Genomic DNA, 25,688 nt, shown 5'->3' on the forward strand with positions numbered 1-25,688 from the left:
TAACTTGCATTATCCTGATGGCTACAGATCTTGCGCAGTTTTAAAGGGTTCAATGATCATGATGCATACTGGTTTGAGAATTCTCTCTTCATTGCCAGAATTCATTAGTTTTAATTTGTTTAGGATTTTGTGGGTTTTTTAGTTCTTTGCATATTCTAGATATTAATCCTCTGTCAGTTGTATAAGTGGTTGGTACTTATTCTCACTCTATAGCTTGCATTTTCACTCAATTGACAGTAGTTTCATTTGCTATACAGAATTTAGCATCATGATGTCCTATTTGTCACTTGTTGACCTTATTTAGTAAGCAACCTTGGTGATATCTCTAATAAGAGTTAATCTTTACATATGCCTGCATCTTTTAGTATATTCCACTTTCTTCTAGCACTTTCATGTTCTTTGTTGAGATTAGTAAACTCTTTGATCATTAAACTCTTTGGAGCCGATTTTTGTGCACAGTGAAGGGAAAGACCTAGCTTTCTTCTACACTGGGGGATCCAGTTTTCCCAGCACCATTTGCTGATGAGGCTGTCTTTTCTCCACTGCACATCCTTTTTAAGAAACATCCACATTGATTTCCACAATGGTTGTCACAGTTTATGCCCATGGCACTTTGTCAAAAAAAAATAATTTGGTTGTAGTTGCATGAGTTTGCTTAAAAATACATTCAAATAGGCTAGGCTATAGGTATAGGAAAAATGCTTAGCATAGCATAACCAACCATTAGGGAAACTGAAATCAAAACCAATGTAAAATGTTATCCCACTCTAGTTATGGTGGCTGTTTTTAGCCAGCAATGGCTATCAAGGCTGTGACATAAAAGGAATCCCTACAAACCATTTGTGTGAGTGTGTATTAGTATATCCATTATGGAAAGCTATATAGGTTCCGGAAAAACTACAAATAGACTTACCACATTACTCACCAATACCAGTCCTGTATATATAAACCCCCACATCACCATTTTCATAGATGTGATGGCTAACCCTGTCAGTTTGATGAAACTTAGAAAAGAAAAGTGATGGGCCCATGTGTAATCACATGTCTAGGAAGGTTTGACGGCATGGGACATTCACGATAGCTGTGAGTAGCACCATTCCATGGGCTGGCATCCTGGAGTGAATTAAAGACAGAAAGGCAATTGAGTGCCAGCATTTTTGCCATCTGTTTCTTAACTTAAATGTGAATAGCCATGTTTCATCCTCACCATCATGCCTCCCTGCCATCACAGAGTATGTTCTTAAATTCTGAGCCAAAAGAAACAAGGCAAGGATCTACGAGGATAGCCTAATATCCTTAGGAGTCATTTTATCATCTTTTTTTTTTTAGACCAGTATTACTTGTATTCACCCTAGGTTCCTAGGGTATCTAGTCTCAGATTTTTGGTTACCTTAGCGAAGGTTGGTTATTGGGTTCCATTTTGTGGAGTATGCCTTAAGTAAAATCTTATTGGTTGGTTACTCCCACCAGCTTTGGCCATTGCTGGAGCATATCTTAAAGGCAGTACATCCCTGTAGATAAGAGGGCTTGTTGCTGGCTTTGTATATATGTTTCTCTTTTGATAGCATGCAGAGTACATTCCTGAACCAAAGATGCCAAAACATAGAGGTGAAGGCTCTATGAAGGCAACAACTCAACATCTCCATGTTCAGTATAGATATTGTCTTCAGCAATGGGCCTGCTGTCAGTTTGTGGAGAAAATTATAGTCTTGGTAATAGTCTGGGTTGTTTGGGAATTCCATGGGGTCACTTTGACCAACAATTCAACTCAATGTCACCTTGGATGTTTTGTCACAGAAAGAAGGAAAGTTGCTAGCAAAGTTGCTATGACAGAATATATGACAGGAGAAACTTAAGGGAGAAAGGATTTTATTTCTCAATTTTGACTCATGTTTCAGAGGATTGGTGTCTATTGTGATAGAGAAGGCATGGCAGGGGGCTCTGGCAATAGAAGTGAACATATAAAGCACCTTATCACATTCCAGAGAGTAAGCTAGAAAGAGAGCCAAGCTTAAAGACTGATTTTTTATGTCTTACCTCAACCAACCATACCCCCATCCCAAAAGATTTCACAACCTCACAAAACAGTGTTTGCCAGCTGGGGACCAAGTATGCATGAGCCTGTGAGTTTGGTGGTGGGGCATTCCAGATTCAAACTATGACATATACAGTGAACAAACATATGAACTTCCATGTTGGTTAGGGCACTAGTCACAATAATCAAGGGGTGAAACCAGTCTAAAAACCAACTGATAAATGAGAAAGAAGAATGTGATGCATATACACGGTGGAACACTACTTAGTTGTGAGAAAGGTATAAAATCCTCCTATAATTTGCAACCCCATAGATAGACTAGAAGTCATTAGTCAGACACAAAAAGGGAAGCACTGAAAAACTTTATTAGGTGGAACTTTAAAACCTTGATTTTATGCAAATTGGAAGAAGACTATGGTTACCAGATGGGGATAGCAGTAGAAGGGTAAGGCAGGGGAGAGTTGATCAACTGTCACAAAGGCAAATAAGAATAGAAAAGTATTCTAGTGACATTCTAGTGAACAGTAGGTGATTATAATGATAATATATTGTTCAAAAAATAGAATGTTTTCACTGCAAATAAGTGATGCTTGAAAAGACAGGTTAATTCAGATTTGAGTACTGTCCAATAAATATGCATCTCAAGATGTCATATGACTAGCTATAGCTATATGCATAATTTTCTGTCAACTCTTCTTTCTTGCCCTTATTCACAACAAGAGAAGGACAGACTGGCTGTCCAAAGTGCTCCCTCACCATGTCCTTTGAATCATGCTTTGCAGAAGTAGACCAGTGTTGCTTCAAGTAGATTTTGGCACTTTGCACACACAGGTATTCAACTTGCAAATACACAATCATAGTTCACAAGTTACCTAGCATGTGGTAAGAGCCAACCTTTGAAGGCTGCCCACAGATCTCCTCAGTTCTCTTTGTCCCCCCAGAACAACAGATCACTAACTTCTTGCCACCTATCTCCTGTGGATCCCACAGATGGTCTCCTCCTAACTTTCCTTCCCTGACTTGGCACTGCATCCCAGCCTCCAACACCAGCAGGCATTCCTTTTGAACACACCAACTGAGCAAGCCAGTAAAACAGACAACAGACATTCCAAGGAATAAAACCCACCTAACAATGACAAACCCAGAAACCAGCACCTAGACTTATAATTAACCCCAAATCCAGATGCCTAGAGATCAGCTTCAAAGCACAATCAACAACATCCAGAGCAGTATGTCTCCACCAAAGCCCAGCTATCCTACCACAACAGGCCCTGAATATCTCAACATAGCTGAAGCACAAACAAAAAGACGTTAAAATCAACTGTATAAAGATGATAGAGATACTTAAAGAGGAAATGAATAAACCTCTTATAGAAAGCTAGGAAAGCACAAACAAACAATTGGAAGAAATGAATAAATCTCTTAAAGAAAGCCAGGAAATGCAAACAGTTGAACGAAACCAATAAACTGTCCAATACCTTAATATGGAAATAGATGTGATAAAGAAAACACAAACTGAGGAAATTTGAGAACTTAAAATTTTAGGAAATTGAACAGGAACTACAGAGATAGGCTGTATCAAAAAATATAAGAGAAGGAAGAGAGAGTTCTAAACATTGAAGATACAATAGAAGTAATGCATACATTGGCCAAAGAAACTGGCAAATCTAAAACATTCCTGACACAAAAGTCCAGGAAATCTCAGACACTATGAAAAGACCAAACCTACAAATAATATAAATGGATGAAGGAGAGGAATCTCAGATTAAAAGCCCAGAAAATATTTTGAACAAAATCATAGAATGTTCATAACCTAAAGAACAAGATGCATCTAAAGGTAGAAAATGAATAAAGAATACCATATAGATTGGAACAGATAAGAATGCCCTCTTGCCACATAATAATCAAAACACTAAACATATAGAATGAAGAAATAATATTAAATGCTGAAAATGGAAAAGGCCATGTAACATATAAGAATTATACCACACTTCTCAATGATGACTCTGAAAGCCAGAAAAGCCTGGACAAATGTGCTACAGACTCCTAAGATACCACATATGCCTTTCCAGACTACTATATCCAGCAAAATTTTCCAATCACCATGAATGGAGAAAACAAGATATTCCATAACAATCTCAAATTTAAACAATAACTATCTACTATCTACTATCTACAAATCCAGACCAAGAGAAGATGCTAGAAGGAAAACTCCAACCAAAGTAGGTTAACTACTTCTATGAAATCACAAGAAATTAAATACTATCACAGCAGCAAAACCAAAAAATGGAAGCATACAAACATACCACCACTACCAAACAACAACACCAACAACAACATCAACAACAACAACAACAACATAACAAGAATCAACAACTGTTGGTCACTAGGATCCCTCAAAATCAATGATCCCAACTCCCCAATAAGAAGACACAGACTAATGGAATAGATTAAAAAAAAAAAAAACAGGATCCAGTCTTTTACTGCATCCAAGAAACACACCTCAATATCAAGTATAGACATTACATTAAAATATATTCCAAGCCAATGAACCTAAGAAACAAGCTGATGCAGCCATTTTAATATAGATTTGAAACCAAAACTAACAAAAAAATATGGTAAAGGTTACTACATATTCATCAAAAGAAAAATCCATTAAGATGACATTTCAATTCTTCACATCTATGCCCCAAGCATAAAGGCATCCAAGCTTCTAAAAGAAACACTTAAAAATCTTAAATCACATACTGATCATCATACACTAAGAGTAAGCGACATCAATACTCCCCTCTCACCAATAGAGAGGTCATCCAGACAAAAACTAAACAGAAAAAGAATGGAGCTAGCAGACGTTATAAACCAAATGTAATGAACAGATATTTACAGAATATTTCACCCAAACACACACACACACACACACACACACACACACACTTTTTCTCAGCTTCTTATAAAACTTTCCCCAAAATTAACAACATACTCTGTCAAAGGGCAAATCTCAACAAATACAAGAATATTGAAATAACTCCCTACAACCATTCAGACTTTCAAAGATTAAAGTTGTATATTAAAAACAAGAGAACGCTTACAACCTCATGGAAATTGAGCAACTATACTGAAAATGTATCAAAAGAGAAATAAAGAAATTAAAAACTTTGTAGAATTTAATGAAAATGAGTACACAGCATACCCAAACTCATGTGATGCAATGAAATCAATCCTAAGACTAAGTGCCTACATTAAACAGAGAGAGAGAGAAAGAGATCTCATACTAGGAACTTAACATCACACCTGAAAAAAAAAAAAGAAATAAGCATGCCCAAGAGGAGTAGAAGACAAGAAATAATCAAATTGAGGGTTGACATCAATAAAATATAAGCAAAGAGAGGAATACAAAAATTTAATGAAACAAAGAACTGGTTCTTTGAGAAAATCAACAAAATAGACAAAACTTTACTCAAGATAACAAAAAGATAGAGAAGAGCTAAATTAACAAAGTCAGAAACAGAAAAGAGGACATAACAATAGACAGTAAAGAAATCCAGAGAATCATAAGAATATACTTAATAAAAAAAAAAAACCTGTCCTCCACCAAATTGGAAAATCTAAAAGAAATAGATAATTTTCTTGATAAGTATCATTTACCAAAGTTAAATCAAGACTAGTTAAACATTTTAAATAGACCTGTAACCCACAGTGAAATAAAAGTAGTCATTAAAAATAGCCCAACTGAGCTGGAGAAATGGCTCAGAGATTAAGAGCACTGGTTGCCCTTCCAAAGTTCAATTCCCAGCAACCACACAGTGGCTCACAACCACCTATTGTGAGATCTGGTGCCATCTTCTGGCATGCAGATGTACTTGCAGACAGAACACTGTATATATAAATAAATAAATAAATAAATCTTAAAAAAAAAAAAAAAGAAAAAGGAAAAGAAAAGTCTCCTGTCTCCCCCCCCCCAAAAAAAATAAAAAATAAAAAAAGCTCAGGAGCAGATGAACTTTCTTCAGCTCAGAATTCTACCGGACTTTCAAAGATCCACAAAACAGAAACAGTAAGAACACTGCCCAATTCCTTTAATAAGGTCACAGCCACCCTGATACTCAAACCACATAAAGACTCAACAAAGAAAGAGAATTACAAACAAATTTCCCTTTTGAACATTGGTGCAAAACTATTCAATAAAAACATTTGCAAACTGAGTCCAAGAACATATTAAAAAGATCATCTACCATGGCAAAGTAAGCTTCATTCTGAAGACACAGGGATGGTTCAACAAATGAAAATCAGTAGCTATAATCCATCATTTAAATGCAATGAAAGGAAAAAACCCACATGATGATCTCATTAGATATAGAAAAGGCCTTTTTATACATCCAACACCTCTTCATGATAAAATTCCTGGAGAGATTAGGGATATAAGGGACATATCTAAACAAGATAAAGGCAAATTATAGCAAGTCTACAGCCAACATCAAATTAATTGGAGAAGAACTCAAACCAATTCCACTAAAATCACAAGCAAGACAACATTGTTTTCTCTCTCTCTCTCTCTCTCTCTCTCTCTCTCTCTCTCTCTCTCTCTCTCTCAATATATATATATTTAATATAGTACTTGAGGTTTTGGCTAAAGCAATAAGACAACTGAAGGATATACAGGGTATATAAATTGGGAAGGAAGATGAAAACTACCTTTATTTGAAGGTGATATGATGGTATAAGTAAGTGATCCTAAAAATTGGATCAGAGAACTTGTACTTCTGATACACTTTCAGCAAAGTGGCTTGATACTAGATAACCTAAAAGAACAACAAACAAACAGAAGCCAATAGCCTGCCTATATACTAATGACAAATGAACTGAGAAAAAAAAATCAGGAGAACAAGAGCTTTCACAGTAGTCACAAATAATATAAAAAATATCCTGGGGTAACTATAACCAAATAAGAGAGGGACCTGTATGATAAAATCTTTAAGTCTTTGAAGAAAGAAAATGAAGATATCAGAATATGGAAAGATTTCCCATGCTCATGGATTAGTATAATTAAAGTAGTAAAAATGGTGATCCTACCAAAAGCAATCTAGACATTCAATGAAATCCCCATCAAAATTCTGAACGGATCTTTTAATGACAATTCTCAATTTCATATGGAAGAACACAACAACAAAAATACAGATTGCTAAATTAGTCCTGAACAATAAAATAACCGCTGGAGGTATCACAATGTCTGATTTCAAGTTGTGTTACAGAGTTATAGTAATAAAACCCTCATGGTATTGCTATAAGAATAAACATGTTGATTAATGGAATTAAATTGAAAACCCAACATAAATCCAAACACATGGTCGCCTGATTATTTATAAAGATGCCAGAAATACAAGCTGGAGAAAAAGGCAGCATCTTCAACAAATGGTGCTCATCAAATTGAATATCTGCATGTAGAAGAATGCAGCTAGATCCACATTTATCACCCTGATCAAAACTCAAGTCCAAGGGGACCAAAGACCTCAGCATAAAACCAGACACACTGAACCTGATAGAAGAGAAAGTGAAAAAAATCCCTGAGTGCATTAGCATAGGAGATGACCTCCTGAACAGAACACTTATAGTGCAGGCACTAAGATCAATAACTAATAACTGGGACCGCATGAAACTGAAAAGCTTCTGTAAGGCAAAGGACAGCATCAGTTGAAGAAAGTAGCAGCCCACAAAATGTGAAAGAACTTTACCAACTCCATAACCAATAGAGGTCTAATATCCAAAATATATAAGGAACTCAAGAAACTAGATATTAAAATATAAATACAGAAAAGAATAATTTTACTTAAGTAAGTCTTTGTGCCAGTAATTGCATTGTTGTTATTTCTTTTATAGCATTTTTTGAATTTTTTATTAATTTATTCATATTACATCTCAATGGTTATCCCATCCCTTGTATCTTCCCATTCCTCCCTCCCTCCTGCTTTCCCCTTACTCCCCTCCCCTATGACTGTGACTGAGGTGGACTTCCTGTTTATCTATTTCCATCAAACCTACACAATACTTCATAAAGGTAAGCTCCTAAAGACTCTAGAAGAAAACTAATATTGTTTGGTGCAGCAAGCTCCTGGAACTTAGATTCCCAAAGTCCCCTTCCCAAGATTACACGCACAGTAACAATTGCTGAGGAGAAAAGAGGTCCTCCTACTCTAAGTGGCTTACATCTCATGTGGGGAGCCTTAAGGATGGAACTTTCATGAGTTTTTTTCACACATCAGACTGAGCTTTTTTTGTGACACACTTGCTTTTTAGTCCTTGTGTTCATATAAGTAACCTCTCATTTGTGCTTCTGTAAATAATACCAATAAACTCTCTAGGCTATTAAAAAAATAAATAAATAAAAATAAAAATAAAATATAAATAATCCAATTAAAAATGAAGTACAGCTCTAAATGAAGAATTCTCAATAGAGGAATCTCAAATCGATGACAAACATTTAAAGCAATGTTTGACATCCTTGGCTATCAAAGAAATGCAAATCAAAACCACTTTGAGAGTCTCTTTTATGTCAGTCAGAATGGTTAAAATAAAAAAATACAAGTGACAGGTTATGCTGGTGAGAATGTGGAGCAAGGAGAACACTCCTCCATTGCTGGTGGTAGTGCAAACCTATACAGCCATTATAGAAATCAATATGCTGGTTTCTCAGAAAACTGGGAATTGATCTACCTCAAGATCCAGCTATGCCAAAAGACCGATCTATCCTAACACAAGGACATTTGCTCAACCATGTTCATTATGGCTTTATTTACACTAGCCAGAAACTGGAAACAGCCTAGATGTTCCTTAACAGAAGAATAAATAAACAAAATGTGGCACATTTATATAAAAGAATATCACTCAGCTATTCAAAAGATGACATCATCATATTTTCAGGCAAATTGACAGAACTAGGAAAAAATCATCCTGAGCAAGGTAACCTAGACCTAGAAAGACAACTATGGCAAGTATTCACTTAGAAGTGAATATTAGCTGAAATCCACAGACCCAGAGAAGTTAAGTAAAGGAGAGGCGGTCTAGGTACAGGTCTCAGGGGTGTGTGGGATGCATGGATCTTTCTGGGACGACTAGCAGCTTTTACAAATGGACTGGGGGTGGATGGGGACAGGAGTAGGGGAGATCAAGTGGGAGGGGGAAATGGGATGAAGGGAGAGACAGCTGGAATTGGAGGGCGTTGGGGAGTGGTGTGGAAACCTAATGCAGTGGAGACTTTCACTCTTATAAACGTGACCATAGCAAGGACTCTTGTGATGGAGGATAATGAGTCAGACAAAGCTTCCTGTGAGGGGCCTAGGTTGCATTCTCCTGAATTGTTGGCAAGGGGGTCCCATGGAAATCCCCAAAGAACTCAGGTTAATGCTAAGACAAAACGGGTTGTTCCTCCTCCAAAAAATGACAGTGGGGCCCCATTGCTGAGGACATCTACACAATTCATTGAAGATGGAGAAGTCAAGCTGGTGCCTACATGGATCCTGGATCCTTAACCTGTGTGTTCTAGTGTCTTTGGTGCAGGAAGGTATTCTGCAGTCTACTGAAACAGAAATGTGCATACTAATCCAGCCAAAACACCTTTGGCTTACAATCTGTTCTGCCTGCAAAATATGGTAGGTCAATGGTGGCACAGAACATATGGGAGTAGCTAGCTGATGCCTGATTTAAGGTTGACTCCACGCTTGGGTAATAAAGAAACAGAGACTAGATAGCCCCAAAACTGAGGGTAAAACCAAATATGACTAGTCTTAAAACAACAACAAAAATACAATAAAATGATTTCTAATGACTCATAGATCAGTGCCCTATCAAATCATCTCAGGAGAGGCTTTCTCCAGCAGCAGATTGAACAAATGCAGAGACTCATAATGAGCATTATGAGGAGAGAGTGTCTAAGTCAGAGGTCTTTGTCAAATACCTCCTCTCAGGGCTCAGAAAATCTTGCAGTAGAGGAGGCAGAAAGACTGACGGAGTCAGAGGGGATGGAGAACCCCGGAAGAATATGGTCCTATAAGTCAACTAAGCAGGGTGCATATGAGCTCACAGAGACTGAAGCAGCAAGCACAGGGCCTATGAGTCTACACCAGGTCTTCTGTGTATATATTGTATCGATTAGGTTAGTATTTTTATGGGACTCCTGACTGTGAGAACAAGTGAGTCTCTGGCTCCTTTGTCTGTTCTTGGCACTCTTCCTCCTGCTAGGTTGCCATGTCCAAATTTGATATGATAGTTTTTGCATCATCTTATTATATTTTATTTTATCATGCTTGGTTGTTATCTCTTACAAGCCTCTTCTTTCCTAATGAGGGACAGAAATGAAGTGGATCCAAAGGGGAGGGGAGGTGGGGAGGGGCCTGGGAAGAGTGGAGGGGAGAGAAACTCTAATCAGGATGATAGTTCTAATATGATACGAAAGATCTACTTTCATTTTAAAAAAAGAGAGAAGCCAACCTCTGCCTTAAACTCTTTGCATATATCATCCTTGTCAAGAGCCAGAGATACTTGCTGAGGGGTACGTATAGCCAGTGTCTTTCCTGGGCAGTGACTAAGGACAGTGACAAGCAGAGGCGCTCAGATTCTGTCTATTGTCAACTCTGCTTGTGAGTCAGAGTTGGTTTTCAGGCCTGGAAGTGTGGTGAGGACCTGTTCTCAGCGACTGGGCTTTCCTTCCACAGAACACAGGTCAGAAGGACAGAAGAACTTCCAGAAACCAGAACTTTGGGCATCCTAAGTAAAATGTCATTATATAAGTAAATCACATGTACATTTTTATTTTATATATAAATGTTCATAAACTGTGGCCACAGCTTTTAGTTATCTTAATCTTCCATCTGTATGAGAAAATATATTTAAGACCATTAAAGCTCCTTAATTACAGAAAATGCTAACTATGATTTTTTTTTCTTTCTCCTCAGCTCCATGGTTTGTTTTAAGTGAAAATATCCCCATTATTGTTCTCCCATTTCTGACTATACTTCTCTTCTGGGTACAGTTTGGTATTTTAAGTAAGTGTTTACTTCTAGTTCTCATTTATATTTTAGTACTAAAACTGTTATCTCTTGGAGTACTACAGTAAGATATTCTGTGTAATCCAGCTGCATTAGAGTCATATTTTGATAAATAAGGAGGTGTACATTGTTTGAATTGCAACAGTCTTCATGAATTATATATTGTCCCTGACAATTAAATTTATAAGAAGATGTTTTGTTGTGTTTTAAAAATCTTTTTAAAGAGAATATTGGAAATACTATTTAGACTGCCTAACCACTCCTGTAACAATGCTGAATTAACAAATATAATTTCACTCGGCAAGCAGATAGTCAGAGGCTAAGTTAGCATGAAGACAGACGCCTATGCTCCGGGGCCCTGGGATACCCATTTGTTTTCCCTGTCCGCACCTGTCTGCAAAACATCACCATGCATACCATGATGCATCTCTGTAGTGCCTGCAGCAGCCGGAGGGGATTTATGCTCTGTGATCTTGCTTTCACAGCCATGTAACCAACTCTCTGGAGGCCAGATTTGATGCTGTGTCTTATTTTTCTGTGAGCCATTTAGAATTGTCATCACAAGGTGCTATAATTTGAATCTGAAATGTGCCCTCAAAGACTCATATATCTGAGCACTTGGTCCCCTATTGAGGTGAATTTTTTTTTGGTAGTTTGAGGCAATTTGTTCTGAGTATGGGGCTTACCTGGACCAAGCAGATTGGAGCAGACAGTCTGTGAGGTTCATAGTCCAGTCCAACTTCCTGGATAGTCTTTCCTTCCTAGTCTGTCTAGAGGTGAGGACGAGGCCTCATGTTGTACTCATAGCAGCTGGGAGCTGGTCCCGCAGCCATCCTTCCCTCACATGATGGAGTGTGAAAAGGAGCCAACATGAATTATCGCCCCCCCCCATAAGTTGCTTCTTGTCAGGCATTTGGTCATAGAATTAAAAGAAGTACAAAAAGTGGTTAATTAGATATATTCCAGTTGGGGCTTATTCGCAACCATATTTTCATGCAAATTAGGTAAAGGAAAGTTGCTAAATAACTGAAGTTCTGAGGTAACAGACTAAACTTTCCAACTTTTAAAATGTAAGACCTCTTCCTACTCGCCCTGTAAGCCCTCTGATGTAGTCACTGAAAACTGGTAAACACCTATTCGGGTAAGGAGAAAGCAGTGCTAATTAAATTTGCTCCGTGGCCCTCAGAGGGGTGAAGGCTAGTGGATTACTGCAGAGGATGCCTGCTGGATAGCCCATGACGTTGTTTCCTCGGAATGAGACATAAAAACAGACCTGAGATGACTGGCGGTTTATCTGAAGAGTTTCATCCGATACACAGAGCTGTGGAAATGCTTAGTGGTTTCAGAAATGTCCCCAGGTTATGTCTAAGTGGAAAAAGAGGGAACAAGGGCCAAGAGCTACAACTGTCAGCACACCACCGCAGCCCTTATTTCCAAGACTGCAGATGCTGTTGGAAGTTATCTTAGCATTTCAGTAAGCCTCTTATTTTAAGGAAAGGACTGATATGGCCTCAGGCCTTGTGCCGCAATCACTAGTGTCAAGGGAAGCTTTCAGCCACGTTGGCAGACCTAGGCTTTCAGAGCTGAGTCATGTGATTCATACAGGAAACAGACTTCTTAAACATCATGAAATATACGATTTGTTGCAGGAATGCTAGAAGATTGTTGATCATGGCACTATCATTAACAATATCACATTTTTTATTATTTTTAATGAAAAATTTAATGTATATAGTGACAGATATGATAAGGATATTTTTTATCCAAGTATGTCATGAATTCAAATTCTCCTTTCTCTCCCTCTCCTATTCTACTACTATTCATTTTGGTTCGTGGTTGGAGGGGATACTCCACCATGTCAGGTAGGGTGGCTGTGCGAGCAACTCTCAGTTGATAAATGGGTATGTTATTTTATATACAGATCATTTCATGTCATATATAAAAGTGATTTTATTTATCTATAAATTCAAATGAAAATGTGTTTTTTTTTTCTAAATCTGACTCACTTAATATCATGATCTCCAGTTGGTTCTATTTTTCTGAAGATAGCATAATTCTTTATGGTTGCGAAAGAACTCTTTTGTGTATTCAGGCCACATTTCTTTATTCATCTGTGGGTAAACAGACCAGTGGACTCCATAACTTGACCATCATAACACTGTGATCTACATAGATGTGCAAGTACGTCTGTGATATGTTGATGTATAGTTCTCCGGGTATGTATGCAAGGCAGGTACAGCTGGGACTCGCATGTATGCTGCTACTGTTCTGAGGACCCTCCAAGCTGATGTCCATCATGGCTGAAACAAGATCCACCAGCTGTGCTCCTCTGTATGTCTTTCCAGCTTCCCATAGCTGTCATGTTTTTGTTTTTTAGTAACAGCCATTCCAATAGGGATAAAATGGAATCTCTATGCTGACTTTGTTTGAATTTTCCCGCTGTCTAAAGATGTTGAAGATCATGCCCTATGTTTCTGGTCATTTGTATTTCGTCTTTTAAGAACCGTACATTTCATTGGTCCATTTAGTGATGGGTGTGTGTGATTTCTTCATATTTCATGATTGCGTTCTTTATGCAGATATGCATATATTAGCAAAGGCTCCCTCCCATATTGTAGACTACCTTATCACTTAGTTGTTTCATTCACTGTGCAAAAAGAATTTTAATTTCACAGAACCCCATTTTGAAATTCTCAGTTATTGGAGTTCTATTCAGAAAACCCTTGCTTATGGCTAGGTCTTGAAATTTTCCCTTTGAGAAGTTGCAGATTTTACACTGAGGTCTCTGTTCCATCTTGATAGTTGTACTGAATGAGAGCTAGAGACTGAGTCTCACGCTTCCGCATGCAGATACTACTCGGTTCCCCCAGCACCAGTTGTTGTGAGTATCTTTCTCAAATGTGAGTTTCTGACATCCTTGTAAAAAATCAGGTGGCTATAGCTGTTTATTTTTATTTCTGAAGTCTGTATTCTATTCCATTCATCTTTGAGTCAATTTTATTCCATTACCACGCTGTTTTTATCAAATGAATCTGAAGTACAAGTAGAAACGAGCAGTATTCTTTTTTAGGCAGGATTGCTTTGACTGTCTGGGATTTTTGTGCTTCCTGTGAATTTTAATTGTTTTCTGCATCATTGGAATATTGGTGAGGAATGTATTGAATCTGTGGGTTGTGAATTCTACAGTTCTCCTGATTCATGAGCATAGGAGGTCTTTTCATCATGTAATATCTTTAGTGCTTTAATTTTTTCATTGTAGGAGTATTTCATATTATCATTAAAATGAGATCACACACCACAGCTATGAATATGGAGAGTTTTGTTTGTTTGTTTGTTTGTTTTTTGAGAAAAAGGAAAGGAAGAGGAGTTGGAACCCGAGTGGGCCATGATGGTAGAGAGATGGGGGAGAAAGTGCAGGAGTGAGAGTGAGAAGTTGGAAGGTTAGGCCCCTTTTATATCCTGGGTCCCTGGCACACCTAGTGGCAGGCAGGTGATGATCCTTTATTATAATGAAGTATGTTTCTTCTAGCTTCTTTTCTGTTTGGTCATTTCTATTTCCATGAAGGAATGTTGGTCTTTGTCAAAGGTTTTTCTGAATCTATTGATACATGTTTATGTGACTCAGTCCTCAATTCTATTGATTGGTTTGCTTATGTTAAATCATACTTGGATACCTAGAGATTTGGAGTTTTGATCATTATGAATAATCTTTTTGAGGTGTTGTTGAGTTCGTTTTGCTAGTATATTGTTGAGAAACTTGCATGGTTTGGGTCATCAATGAGATTGGCCAATAACTGTGTCTCTATCTGGTTTTGTTATCGGAACAAAACTGGCTCAATAAGCTGAGTTTAGTATGTTCTTCCTGTTCTATTTAATCAAATAATGTAAGGAACACTATTATTACAATGTTATTTCTTTAAAGATCTGTTAGACTTCAAGAGGGAATAACTGTAGGCCTTGGATTTTTGTCTATGTAAACCTAGATGGCTTGATATTTTACTATGTAAACTGGGCTGTTTTCAAACTCATAGAGATTCTACTTCTGCCTCTGCCTCTGCCTCTGCCTCTGCCTCTGCCTCTGCCTCTGCCTCTGCCTCTGCCTCTGCCTCTGCCTCTGCCTCTGCCTCTGCCTCTGCCTCTGCCTCTGCCTCTGCCTCTGCCTCCGGCTCCAGCTCCAGCTCTGGCTCTGGAGGTCTGAGTTTAAAAGTGTGCACCACCATAACTGATTAGTTATAGATCTGTTTAAGCTGTGTATAAGCTCCTTTAAAACCCTTTCCTTTTATCATTAGTTCTCATTTGCATCCTCTTAATTTAACTTATCAATAGCTCATGTGGGTCTAGAAATGGACCCATTCTTTGAGATTTTAAATTTTTTCGAAATACGGATTTTTTTCAAAGTACACTTCTGAATTTCATTAGTATCTGCTATAAATTTCCCCTTCATCTCTAATTTTATTAATTTGGGTCTTTGCTTTTTTCCCCATTAGTTTGATGAACACTGTATTAATTTTTAAAATCTTTTCAAAGCCAGCTATTTGTTCCAATGATTCTTTGTATCCTTTTCATTTTCTATCGCATTAGTTTCTTTCCATCTTCTAATTTGGGTATAACTTGTTTTTATTTTTCTATAACCTCCAGGTTGCGTTTCCGTTACTTTAAGATTTTTATAGCTGTACAGCTCCCTTTTAGAAGATGTATATTCTACAGGTTCCCATATGCTTCATTTTCATTATCATTCATTTCTAACATCTCTTGGATTTCTCTCCCTATTTCCTTAGTGGCCTGTTCGTTATCCATTGTTCAATTGTGTATTATTCTGTCTCCACAGGTTTTTACACCTTTTGTAATTTTTCTTGCTGATGATTTCTAGTTTTAACATATTGTGATCAGATACAATATAAGAAATTCAATTTTCTTCTATTTGTCAAGACTTGCTTAGTAACTTAAAATATGGTCTGTTTATAGAGTATTACTTGAGCTTCTGAGAACAATCAGTACTCTAGAATATTTGGGTAGAATAATATTCTGTAGATGTAATGTGATGTCATGTCATTAAGTATGACATTGCTTTGATGATGTTTGTTAGATGACAGACAGTCTACTGATGAAACTGGAGTACTATCATTATTCACCATGACTTTCTAGCAGTGTTTGTTGTTTGAAACTGAGCATGCTGATGTATAGCACAAATAAATTTAGAATTGTAGTGTTTCACTGATATGTTATCCCTTACCCAATATGAAGTGGCCTTCTTTATTTCTTTTGGCTAATTTTTGGCTTAAAGTCTACTTGTCAAATGGTAGTATAGATAAATGTGCTTTGATTTGTTTTTCTTGCTAGTTGTGGTTCTATATTGGTACTTACACAACTTTGAGTAGGCCATTGATTAAACTAAAAATAAAATAACTCACAGCTTTTCAGTAATGAGGTGTTTGCAATGTTCAAGTAGAGCTAGATCCTATCAGGGCTGAGTGTGGTCCCATGATAGACTTTAATATCTAGACTCTTGGGGCACTAAAAGCAGTCTCCAGCACTGCTTTGGAAGTAGAATATTAATTGCAGAATCAACTATAATTTTTATCAAACCCTCTAAGAAAATACAGTTTAGTGAGTTTAAAACAATGTATCCTTTAACTCCAATAACCTTTAGAGAATAAAGGAGCAGGGTAGTGAGAAGGCAATGTTAGGACACTATTACCAGTTGAAAGACTAGAGTGAGAATAATCTCAATACAACCGGGAAATAGTATAAGAACAACAGCAAAAAAAAAAAAAAATAGATAAAGGGAAAGTTAATGGGAGGGTAGTGTTGTTAGTTTTCTGCCTTGGCTAGGAAAGTCTGGCTTTGAGAAGGGTGTGTGTGGTTTTTTTTTTTTTTTTTTTTTTTTTCTTAGCAAGCCCTAAAAGAACTGCCTTTCTGGGGTTTTTATGTATGGGAGGGTTGTTTTCTGCAGTTGGCTTGAAGACTTGCTGCTCTGCAGGGGTCTGTCTAATCAGCAAGCTGTGAGCTCCTGCCTTACTAACACCAACTGCACTTTTGATGAACAGAACTAAGACACTTCTTAGTAGTTTTATTTTGTACATAAGTTCTTGCTAAATTACTGTAAGTTCTGCTCCTCATTGGTACATTGTTTGTAGTTATTTCTATAAAATGATTTATTTCTCTTAGATTCTCTCTTAACCTCACTATCACACAATAGTCCTTTCTTAATCTTCTGTGTTATCCTGACTCCATCTTTGCCAAAATCCCCTACTTGCACTCTGTTGCTTTCTTCCTTCCTCCTGATCTTTCTTGGACCTCTACCCATGGCTGAATCCCTTGGTTGACACCCTACTTCCTCTTCTAACTCCTCCTCCCGTGGCTGGCAGGAAGTCCTGCCCTATTCTCTCCCCTGCTCATTGATTGGCTGTAAGCTGCTCTATTGACATATCAGGGGGACAATTGGGGAGCAGAGTTTATACACCAGTTAGACAGGGAATTCTCAGGATAAAGTTTGCAACCAGATAGGAGGCATACAAATATCAGCATTTGAATTACATAATAACTGTACACCAACAGGAGGGTGTCAGTTTGCTATCTATTGCTATGATAAAACACTGTCACCTAAAGGAACTTGGAGAGGAAAGGGTTTATTTCAGCTTATAGGTTCTACCTTCACAGTCATATTGCTATATATATGTGTGTTGTCATGACCCTATCAACTCCTTAAGAAAGGTGTGAGTAATTTGATATAAATTTTATTCAAAGGTTACCCAATTTCACTGAATTCTTAGTTTGTCTTTGCACCTTATATGTTGTAGAAATGCCTTCAATTCTGAATAAGTTCATGTAATTATTTCTCTTTTTTTTTTAAGTACAAAAATATAAAACCAACCCTATAAATAAGAAAACTATTGTCTTATCTACTTCTGGAGTATTGTTCACCGTAATTGTCATTGCTGGAGCCACTATTTTTATCCCAGGTAAGACTCACAGGTACTGGGCTGTGGTGGGTGGGGCTGATGTGAGGAACATCCCAAAGGGAAGCTTATTGATTCTTAGACCTGTTGGGACAGATTGTGGCAAGTGATGTAGCCTCAAAGGACAGAAAATACCTCAAGGATCTGAACGTCCCTTACGCCTGAAATAGTGGTGTGCTCAGTACGATGGCAGGGCAATATTCCATTTCTTCCCTCTTGTAACTTCCAATATTTTCAGGTAATGCCTGGCTTCCTTAACTGTGGCAGAGTAGCTCCCATCTCTGATGTTCAATCATCTGCCGTATCCCATTCTCCATGTTTTATTTGTGTACTGGTGTGAGGTCTCCCTCTTCTTCCTTTACAAGGGCGACTCCATTGAAATGAAAGATGCTCACTTAACTCAGTTTAAGATTTTCATTCTAACTCCGTAACTTAATTAGATCTTTTGTCATATAATCCGATATGTTTTGGGGACAGGCAGGCAGAATGTAAATGGGACCACAATCAATGGAGACAAAGTTCACTGGCTAAGATGTGGAAGTGGGCATGAACACAGGAAACAGAAATCAATTTCTGCTTGTGAATAAATTTCTGAAGTGGTCACTGCAGCTGAGAGGTAGAAGTATAGATGGGAAATAAAAGCAGGGAGAGAAGGGAAGAAAAGCAAAGGCCAGGATTCACTATGGCAGACCATAGAGCACTGCCTCCTTCTCTTAGGGACATGGAGGCACACGCCAATCCAGATTTGGTAGCTGAGTTTGCATCCAAGGCTGGGGAAGGCCTGGAGAGGTGATGAAATCAGAATAAAACAGTGAAGGAAAAGGCGAAAGATTTATACGATCTGAAGAGAAACCAGAGTTGTGTATGTTTATGTACAGGGGGGTTGAGTGTGTGTGTAGACATGTACAAAGATCCACATGTTAGGTTTTCATTCACTTCCCATCCTTTCTTCCTTGTCTATATCTTTAAAGGATCTTGATATAAATCCTGGTTTTAAGTTATACCATATGTACTTCTGTTGGATGTCTGCTTCAGTATGTACCAAGCTCCTTTCAAACTGGCAGAACTTAATATAGAGCATATAAAATCGTAATCCAAAAAATATATGTGATTCATGTTATCACAATAATATCTTAATGTAGAGTTAGTATAGTGTCTACTGCATTTATGTTTATGCATATACATTAGCATGTTGTAAAACTAAACATTTCTGAAACTGAAAGTGTTAGCACTGTATATTTGTTGGAAAGATAGGCTGTGTTTTGGAAAAGTCTGACAAACTTTTGCACCATGTAGAATTGTCTTCCCCCTCTCCGTTCAGATGCTATTAATAAACCCTAAAGTCAACAGAAGCAGAACAGAAAAAAAAACAGTGAAGGGGCAGTTGGTTTGGCTTGGGGGACAGACTGAATATTGAGAATGAATGGATGGTCGATCATGTGAAAGAGTTAAAGCCAAATAAAGGTTTATGAGTGAGAAAACTCTGACATTAAGATTTAGGTTATTCAGTTTTGTCTGAAGTAACAGAAAAATGTTAAGTCACTGTAAATTTGGAAGAAAATATTTTCAACATTTCCTACTTTGTGAGTACAGTGCTCAGGGCAATGCATTTAATAAATTCAGCACAGCAACTTCCTAAGCAGTAGAAACACACAGAAAATAAATTTCTGTTTGTCAACAGGTAATTATTCAGAAAAGAAAAACTATGGGCTTATTTTCCTCGTTAGTCCTTTCGTGATTCCTGTATTTCTTCAATACCATAAGTTTAGGCCAGGTAAGCATTTGATGTTCTAACATGATTTTAAATACCTTTTCATTTAAAAGACAGTATTCTGGGGGAAATCTTCTATTCTGTTTTTTTAATAAGTTTTCTTTTTTAGCCTTCAGAATTTCCATCCACAGATGATCACAATGTTCCTCTAATTCCTCCTTTCACTACCTCCATATCCCCCTAGAATGTTCATACCTCAAGTTCATGTCTTCTTAATTTTTTAAATTTGATAGCTCACTAAATCCAATTAGTGCTAACCATGTGTGCATGAATGTGAAGCCATCCACTGGAGCATGGGAAACCCACCATGAGCCACATCCTCAAAAGAGAATGAGTCACCCCCTCCCCAGTTGTAACCACTCTCCAATAATGCCTTAATAAGGGGTGGAGCCTAGAGAACTCCTCCACCATCTATTCAGAATTTTGAATGGCTTGATCTTCTGCTGGTCTTGCAGAGGTACCCAGAGTAGCTGCGAGCTCATCAAAATGATAGCCATGTCATGTCCAGTAGACAACAATACATGGATATCTTTCCCATCATCAAGCTCCATCACTGTTTTCAAAATCTTCCAAAATGTTCCATGGCCCTAGTTGTTGTTGGTGGTAGGTGATAAGACTGAACATTTAGGACTGAGAACTCAGCCTCTTAATCTCACCTGACTGTTTCTCACTGCAGGAAAGAAACTTCCTGACAAAGGGAGAGAGGAATCCAGGTCTATAGGATATAACAAATAAGTCTTTAGAATGCAACTTGACAATATACTCATTTTTTAAAATAATAATAACAGGTTCTACCCTAAGGCCTTGAACTCCTCAACAATCAATTCTTGACCAGGATTTTAATACCAGGAATAAAATATCCTCCTGTTGAACAAGTCTTAAATCCCATCAGATTGTGATTAGTTACCCCATGGCAGTTGTGCTACCATTGTACAAATAGGTACACTTTGACAGGCAAGGTTGGTATGGTAACATGCCTAGTCAATACTGGGTAAAATCACTGATGGCTTTTGTACCCAGAAACCTGCATGGTGACAGAATTCTGTCACTATGAAAACTAGCCATTAGTGGGGGAGTTTTCCATTTATTTTAATATTGATTTTCATAAAATTTGGTTTATTGTATACATTTCCATGGTATTCTTAGTGACATTTTGCCATAAAGATGAATTGCAATATCATCTTAGATATTCAATTTATTTTTATTTTGTAAAAAGTGATTTTTATATATGGAACTTAAGTACCTTTCCTCTGATACACTGGAGACCAGAAATATTTTAAATTTCAGTTTTTCAGACTTTGAAATATTTGGATAAATTGTACTGTTTGAATATTCCTACTTAGGAGAAAACATTTTGACGATCAGATTTCAAGTTTTTGTGTTCAGAATATTTGACCTGCAATACTTCAAGGTTATCTTTACTGAATTACAGTATGGTATAGCCATAAGCAGATTTTAAGTATGCCATTTTTCTCACCATGCCTCTGTATTAAGAGAACTATTTCCATAAGATGAGGTTAAAAATCAAGAACACTGAACATAGTCTTTTCTTTTTTTTGTTGGATTGTGTTTTTGTTATTACAGTTACTGTTGTTATTATTGGCAAAACTTCACACAAATCATTAGAGTGAAGTATGCATATTCAAACTATAAGCAGTAATTTGTTTTACATGTTAAGAGGAAACCACTAGCACATTTTTTGTTGTTGTTATTAAAAAGCCACATTTGGGCCAGTGAAATGGCCCAGTAGGTAAAAGTGTGTGCTGCCATGACTGACAACCCGAATTCAATTCCCAGGACCTACATAGTAGAAAGAGAAACAATGTCCAAAAATTGACCTCTGACCTCCACACACATCCCATCCTACCCCAACACAAAAGAAGTAAATAATTGTTTCAAATGTCACTTTTGTGGGTCTTAGGATTTCTCTTGGATTTGGTATTTATTGGAATTGTTCCAGTTTAAAGGCACAGATCCTCAAAACGCACAGTAGAGGCGATCATGTGCGTAATCACCAAAGCAATTCTGTATTCAGGTAAAGAAGGCATGCACGATTACCCTTCATGATGTAAAGAACACAAATACAGTCAACGCAGCACTGTTTCCAGATTTGGAGTAAAAATTTCCAACAGAGTACAGTGACAGTAAATGTCTGGCACATGGGTAATCTGGAGCCCAGCTTGCTGAGAAGATCACTGGACAGGTGTCTATCATTTGAGAAGTTACTGCAGCCAGTCTTTGGTTATAGGACCTTGTTGTTGACTATACCAAATACAAGTAGAAGTTACTGCTTCGTCTCCATTCCCAACATGCTCCTGCTATGTCCTTTTCTTCCTTTTAGCTATTGGGAGGACCCTCTATGCCATGATCATATTAACGGCCGTTCAGGCACTGGGCTATGTGCTCACTATTGCAGGGCTATATCTTACTGTAAATGGTAAGTCATGTTTTTCTGGAGTGTTGATTTATATTTATTTTAGAGAGATCTCTTAATTTTCTTTTTCTTTATACATTAATGTTATCTTTTTAAAGATGTTTTGGATTCACAACAAAATTCAGTGAACATTGCAGAGTTTCTATGAATTGCATCCCTTTCCAAATATTTTTCATGGCCACATCATCACTATCCCCAGCCAGACAACACATTTTTTTAATTGGTGAGTCATTAATAAAAGGCCACCATCCATAGATTACATTATGATTCCTTCTTTTTCTGTGGCAAATGCACCTGAGAGATACAGTGCACATCGGGATACATTTGTATACATATACATATACTGTACATCTGTATAACAATACACTGTATCTGTTATGTAAACTACCTTCACAGGTGAAAATCCTTGTTCACTATCTGTTTATTCTCTATCCCAACAATTTCTTGACAGCACTGATATTTTTGGCATCTCTATATATTTGTATTTTTTTAAATGTCATTTATTTGTAAACATATGGCATGTAACCTTTTTATATAGATTTCTCTCATTTATATATGGGCATCTCTATTTTTCCCATGCCTTTTCATGGTTTCATAGTTCACTATTCTTGAGTGCAGAATATGTGTGAGGACACATAACAGTTATTTAGATGTAGTCACCTACTGGAGGATATCCTGAAATGTGTGTTTTTCTAGGATGTACATTAGCAACTTTATTTGAGTAAACACTGGATTGTATGCTAAAGGTATATTTAGTTTTGTAAATGTCTATATGAAAATAGCTGCAGCAGTTTGCATCACCAGTGCTAATGAATGACATTTCTTCACACGCTTAATGTTTGCTAGCTTACGATTTTTTCTTTTTTCTTTTTAAAGAATTTTTCTTTAATATAATATTTCTTCTAGTGGTAGTTAGGCTTTCAATGCCTGTTAAAGAATATTGTTTGAATATACCACATAGGCATCTTGTAGCTATCCAAATTATTATGGCTAGATACACAAAAGAACTTTAAAATTAACCAGACTCAAATTGTTTGGGGACATAATCTTTCAGTAATCCTGATATGTATGTTATGCAAATGTGAGCTTTTAAAAAGTTGGAATCACTTTATTGACTGAATTAATGATAATCAGCACATGTAAGTCATTTTTAGCCTCTTGGACAATAATTACTCCGCTTAAAATGTGATATTATTTACTTCTTTAATCAGTCTGTTCGCATTTATAATATATAATTTCTTTGTTTTTACAGTGTGTGTACCAAAATATGGCTCCCTTCTAATTTCAGGTTTCGTTATAATAACTCTAGTAGAATTATCTGGACTAATTTACATGAAATGGCTAGGTAAGTCAGCCTCATTTTTGTTACCTTCTGCCAAGAAGTTTAGATATATGACTTAGAACATGGTTTATCTGTTTCTCCCAATTTAGAGACACAGAAATGTATTATAGGCACCATGACTATAGTATTGTGTTGCAATGAACGTGTGAGCACAGATGTGTCAGTAGCATGACTACTGCAACTTCAGCTTCCTCAGTAATTGGATTGCTGGGTCAAAGGATAGGCTAGACTTCTTTATTAACTTGTTGGGGTGCCTAATGTCTATTATCATACAGACAGAAGTTACATAGTGTTTTGACACAAGACATTAAATTGTTCGGTGTTGCTGACTATTTAAGATATACTATGGCTCAGTACGGATTTTGGTAACATTCTTTTCTATGTCTATGAAGAGACTTTAAATTTTTGATGAGAATGATATATACATATACTCTTTATAATAATGATTGTTTTATTTCATGATAATGGAGTGTTTTCCCATTTGTTTGTGGGGTCTTCATTATTTTCGTTAGTGTTATAATTTTCACTGAAGCGGTCTTTCACTTTCTGGCTTACAGTTATTTCTATCATTTTCTTCTGGATATACTGTCATTGACATAACTTTTTGTTTCATTTTGTTGGTTTTTGTCTTTTTGTTTTTTGAGCAATGCCATTGCTACATAAAATGGTACTGGGTCTCAAATATATATTTTGAATCCTGTAACATTACTGAATTAGGTTAGTCTAACAAATTTTAGTGGTGTTTGGGTTTTTATATATAAAAGGTTGTTGTTTGTGATTTTGGAAATGATTTGGTAGTGAGAGCACAAACATGATGAGGCTGTAAAGAAGGAATATGATTGTGGAGACATAGTCCTTGAATTAGAAATGTGTGGACGCAGAAAGCTTTGAATAAGAGCAGTAGAAGAAAGAAGATTAGCACAGACATCTATTAGTAAGTTGGAGGAATTGGTGGTCAAGGAATTATGAGTTATTAAATGCAAATCATAACTATAAATGAAATAAGAACCTCAGCTCTACTAAAATTAGAGGGGGGTTCTGGAACAGAAAACAGCGAATGCAGGAGTCAACATGGGAGTGGGAGGTTGATAATGATGTGTCCCAACTTGGGGCAGTAGAAGTGGGGGATGCCGTGATATTACATTTAAATACCATGAGTCTGCTCATATTTCCATTGTGATGCTTAAATTTTAAGATTTTCTTAATTGCCAATAACAAAATATTTTATATGTTGACCTACTGTTAGAGTAAAAACAGATTTAGGAGTTGTCTGTAGTCTTCAGAAATAACCATTGTGGCATTCTACTAATATTTTACTTATATTACACACATAAATACATATGAAGATGTTATTTTGAAAATGAGTACTGTTTCATAATAATTTTCCTTTTACCAAAAATATTAGTGATTTATCTGGGCCACACATTTTATCTATTATATTTTAATACTTGGGGCTTTAATTTTTCTAGTATTTATCTATCTGTATATATAATAGAAAATGAATGGTCATGTTGGGAAGATTCTTTCGCAAGGTTGATATTTAGTCATTTTTATAATATTTCAGCTGTAAAAATGAAACCATAGATGATTAACCTACTAAGTTTTATTTTGAAAAAAATTACAAATCTGAAAGTGCTTTTTAGAATAGTGTTAATTATTCAAAACCCTCCTATCCTACCATAGATTTAAAATATATTCTGGTAACAGTAGGTCTTCTAACTGGTTCCATTTAAGTTTGCTTTTAGAGGGTTTAAACCAATTATAAGCATTCCTTTAAAGGAGCTAGTTTTTTTTTTTAAGGAGTTAGTTCTTAAAGAATAAAAACTATAATCTCAGGATAATGAAAACCAGGCAAGTCTTATGTGCACTCACTAGATTGTTTGTGCACAAATTTTGCCAACCGTGTTTATTACTATCTTGAGTATTGAAAGTTCTTTGAAAACTGTGATCTTAATGGCTGCCTTTAGTTTGTACTATACTGGACACTTAGACTATATTTTATGAGTAGTGCTTATAATTAAAGCCATAATTAATATCATCAACACATGAATTGACTTTAGCACATTTTACTACAAAAGCAATATATGTCATGTGTAGCAAGCTTTATAA

At 36.7% G+C, this 25,688-nt stretch overlaps 1 protein-coding gene across 1 annotated transcript in view; it reads left to right on the forward strand.

The window, feature by feature from the left end:
• The window catches only part of LOC311609347 (leukocyte surface antigen CD47-like), a 49,789-nt gene that overhangs the window by 17,296 nt on the left and 6,805 nt on the right, over positions 1–25,688 (forward strand). Inside the window, exons 3-7 of the mRNA XM_084802367.1 lie at positions 10,981–11,070; positions 17,928–18,035; positions 19,714–19,806; positions 22,145–22,240; positions 23,490–23,582. Coding sequence (XP_084658493.1) covers positions 10,981–11,070; positions 17,928–18,035; positions 19,714–19,806; positions 22,145–22,240; positions 23,490–23,582 — 480 coding nt within the window. The remainder of the gene's footprint in view (positions 1–10,980; positions 11,071–17,927; positions 18,036–19,713; positions 19,807–22,144; positions 22,241–23,489; positions 23,583–25,688) is intronic.

This window comes from Acomys minous (assembly GCF_964271855.1).
Source record: "Acomys minous genome assembly, chromosome: 11".
NCBI classification, from domain to species: domain Eukaryota; kingdom Metazoa; phylum Chordata; class Mammalia; order Rodentia; family Muridae; genus Acomys; species Acomys minous.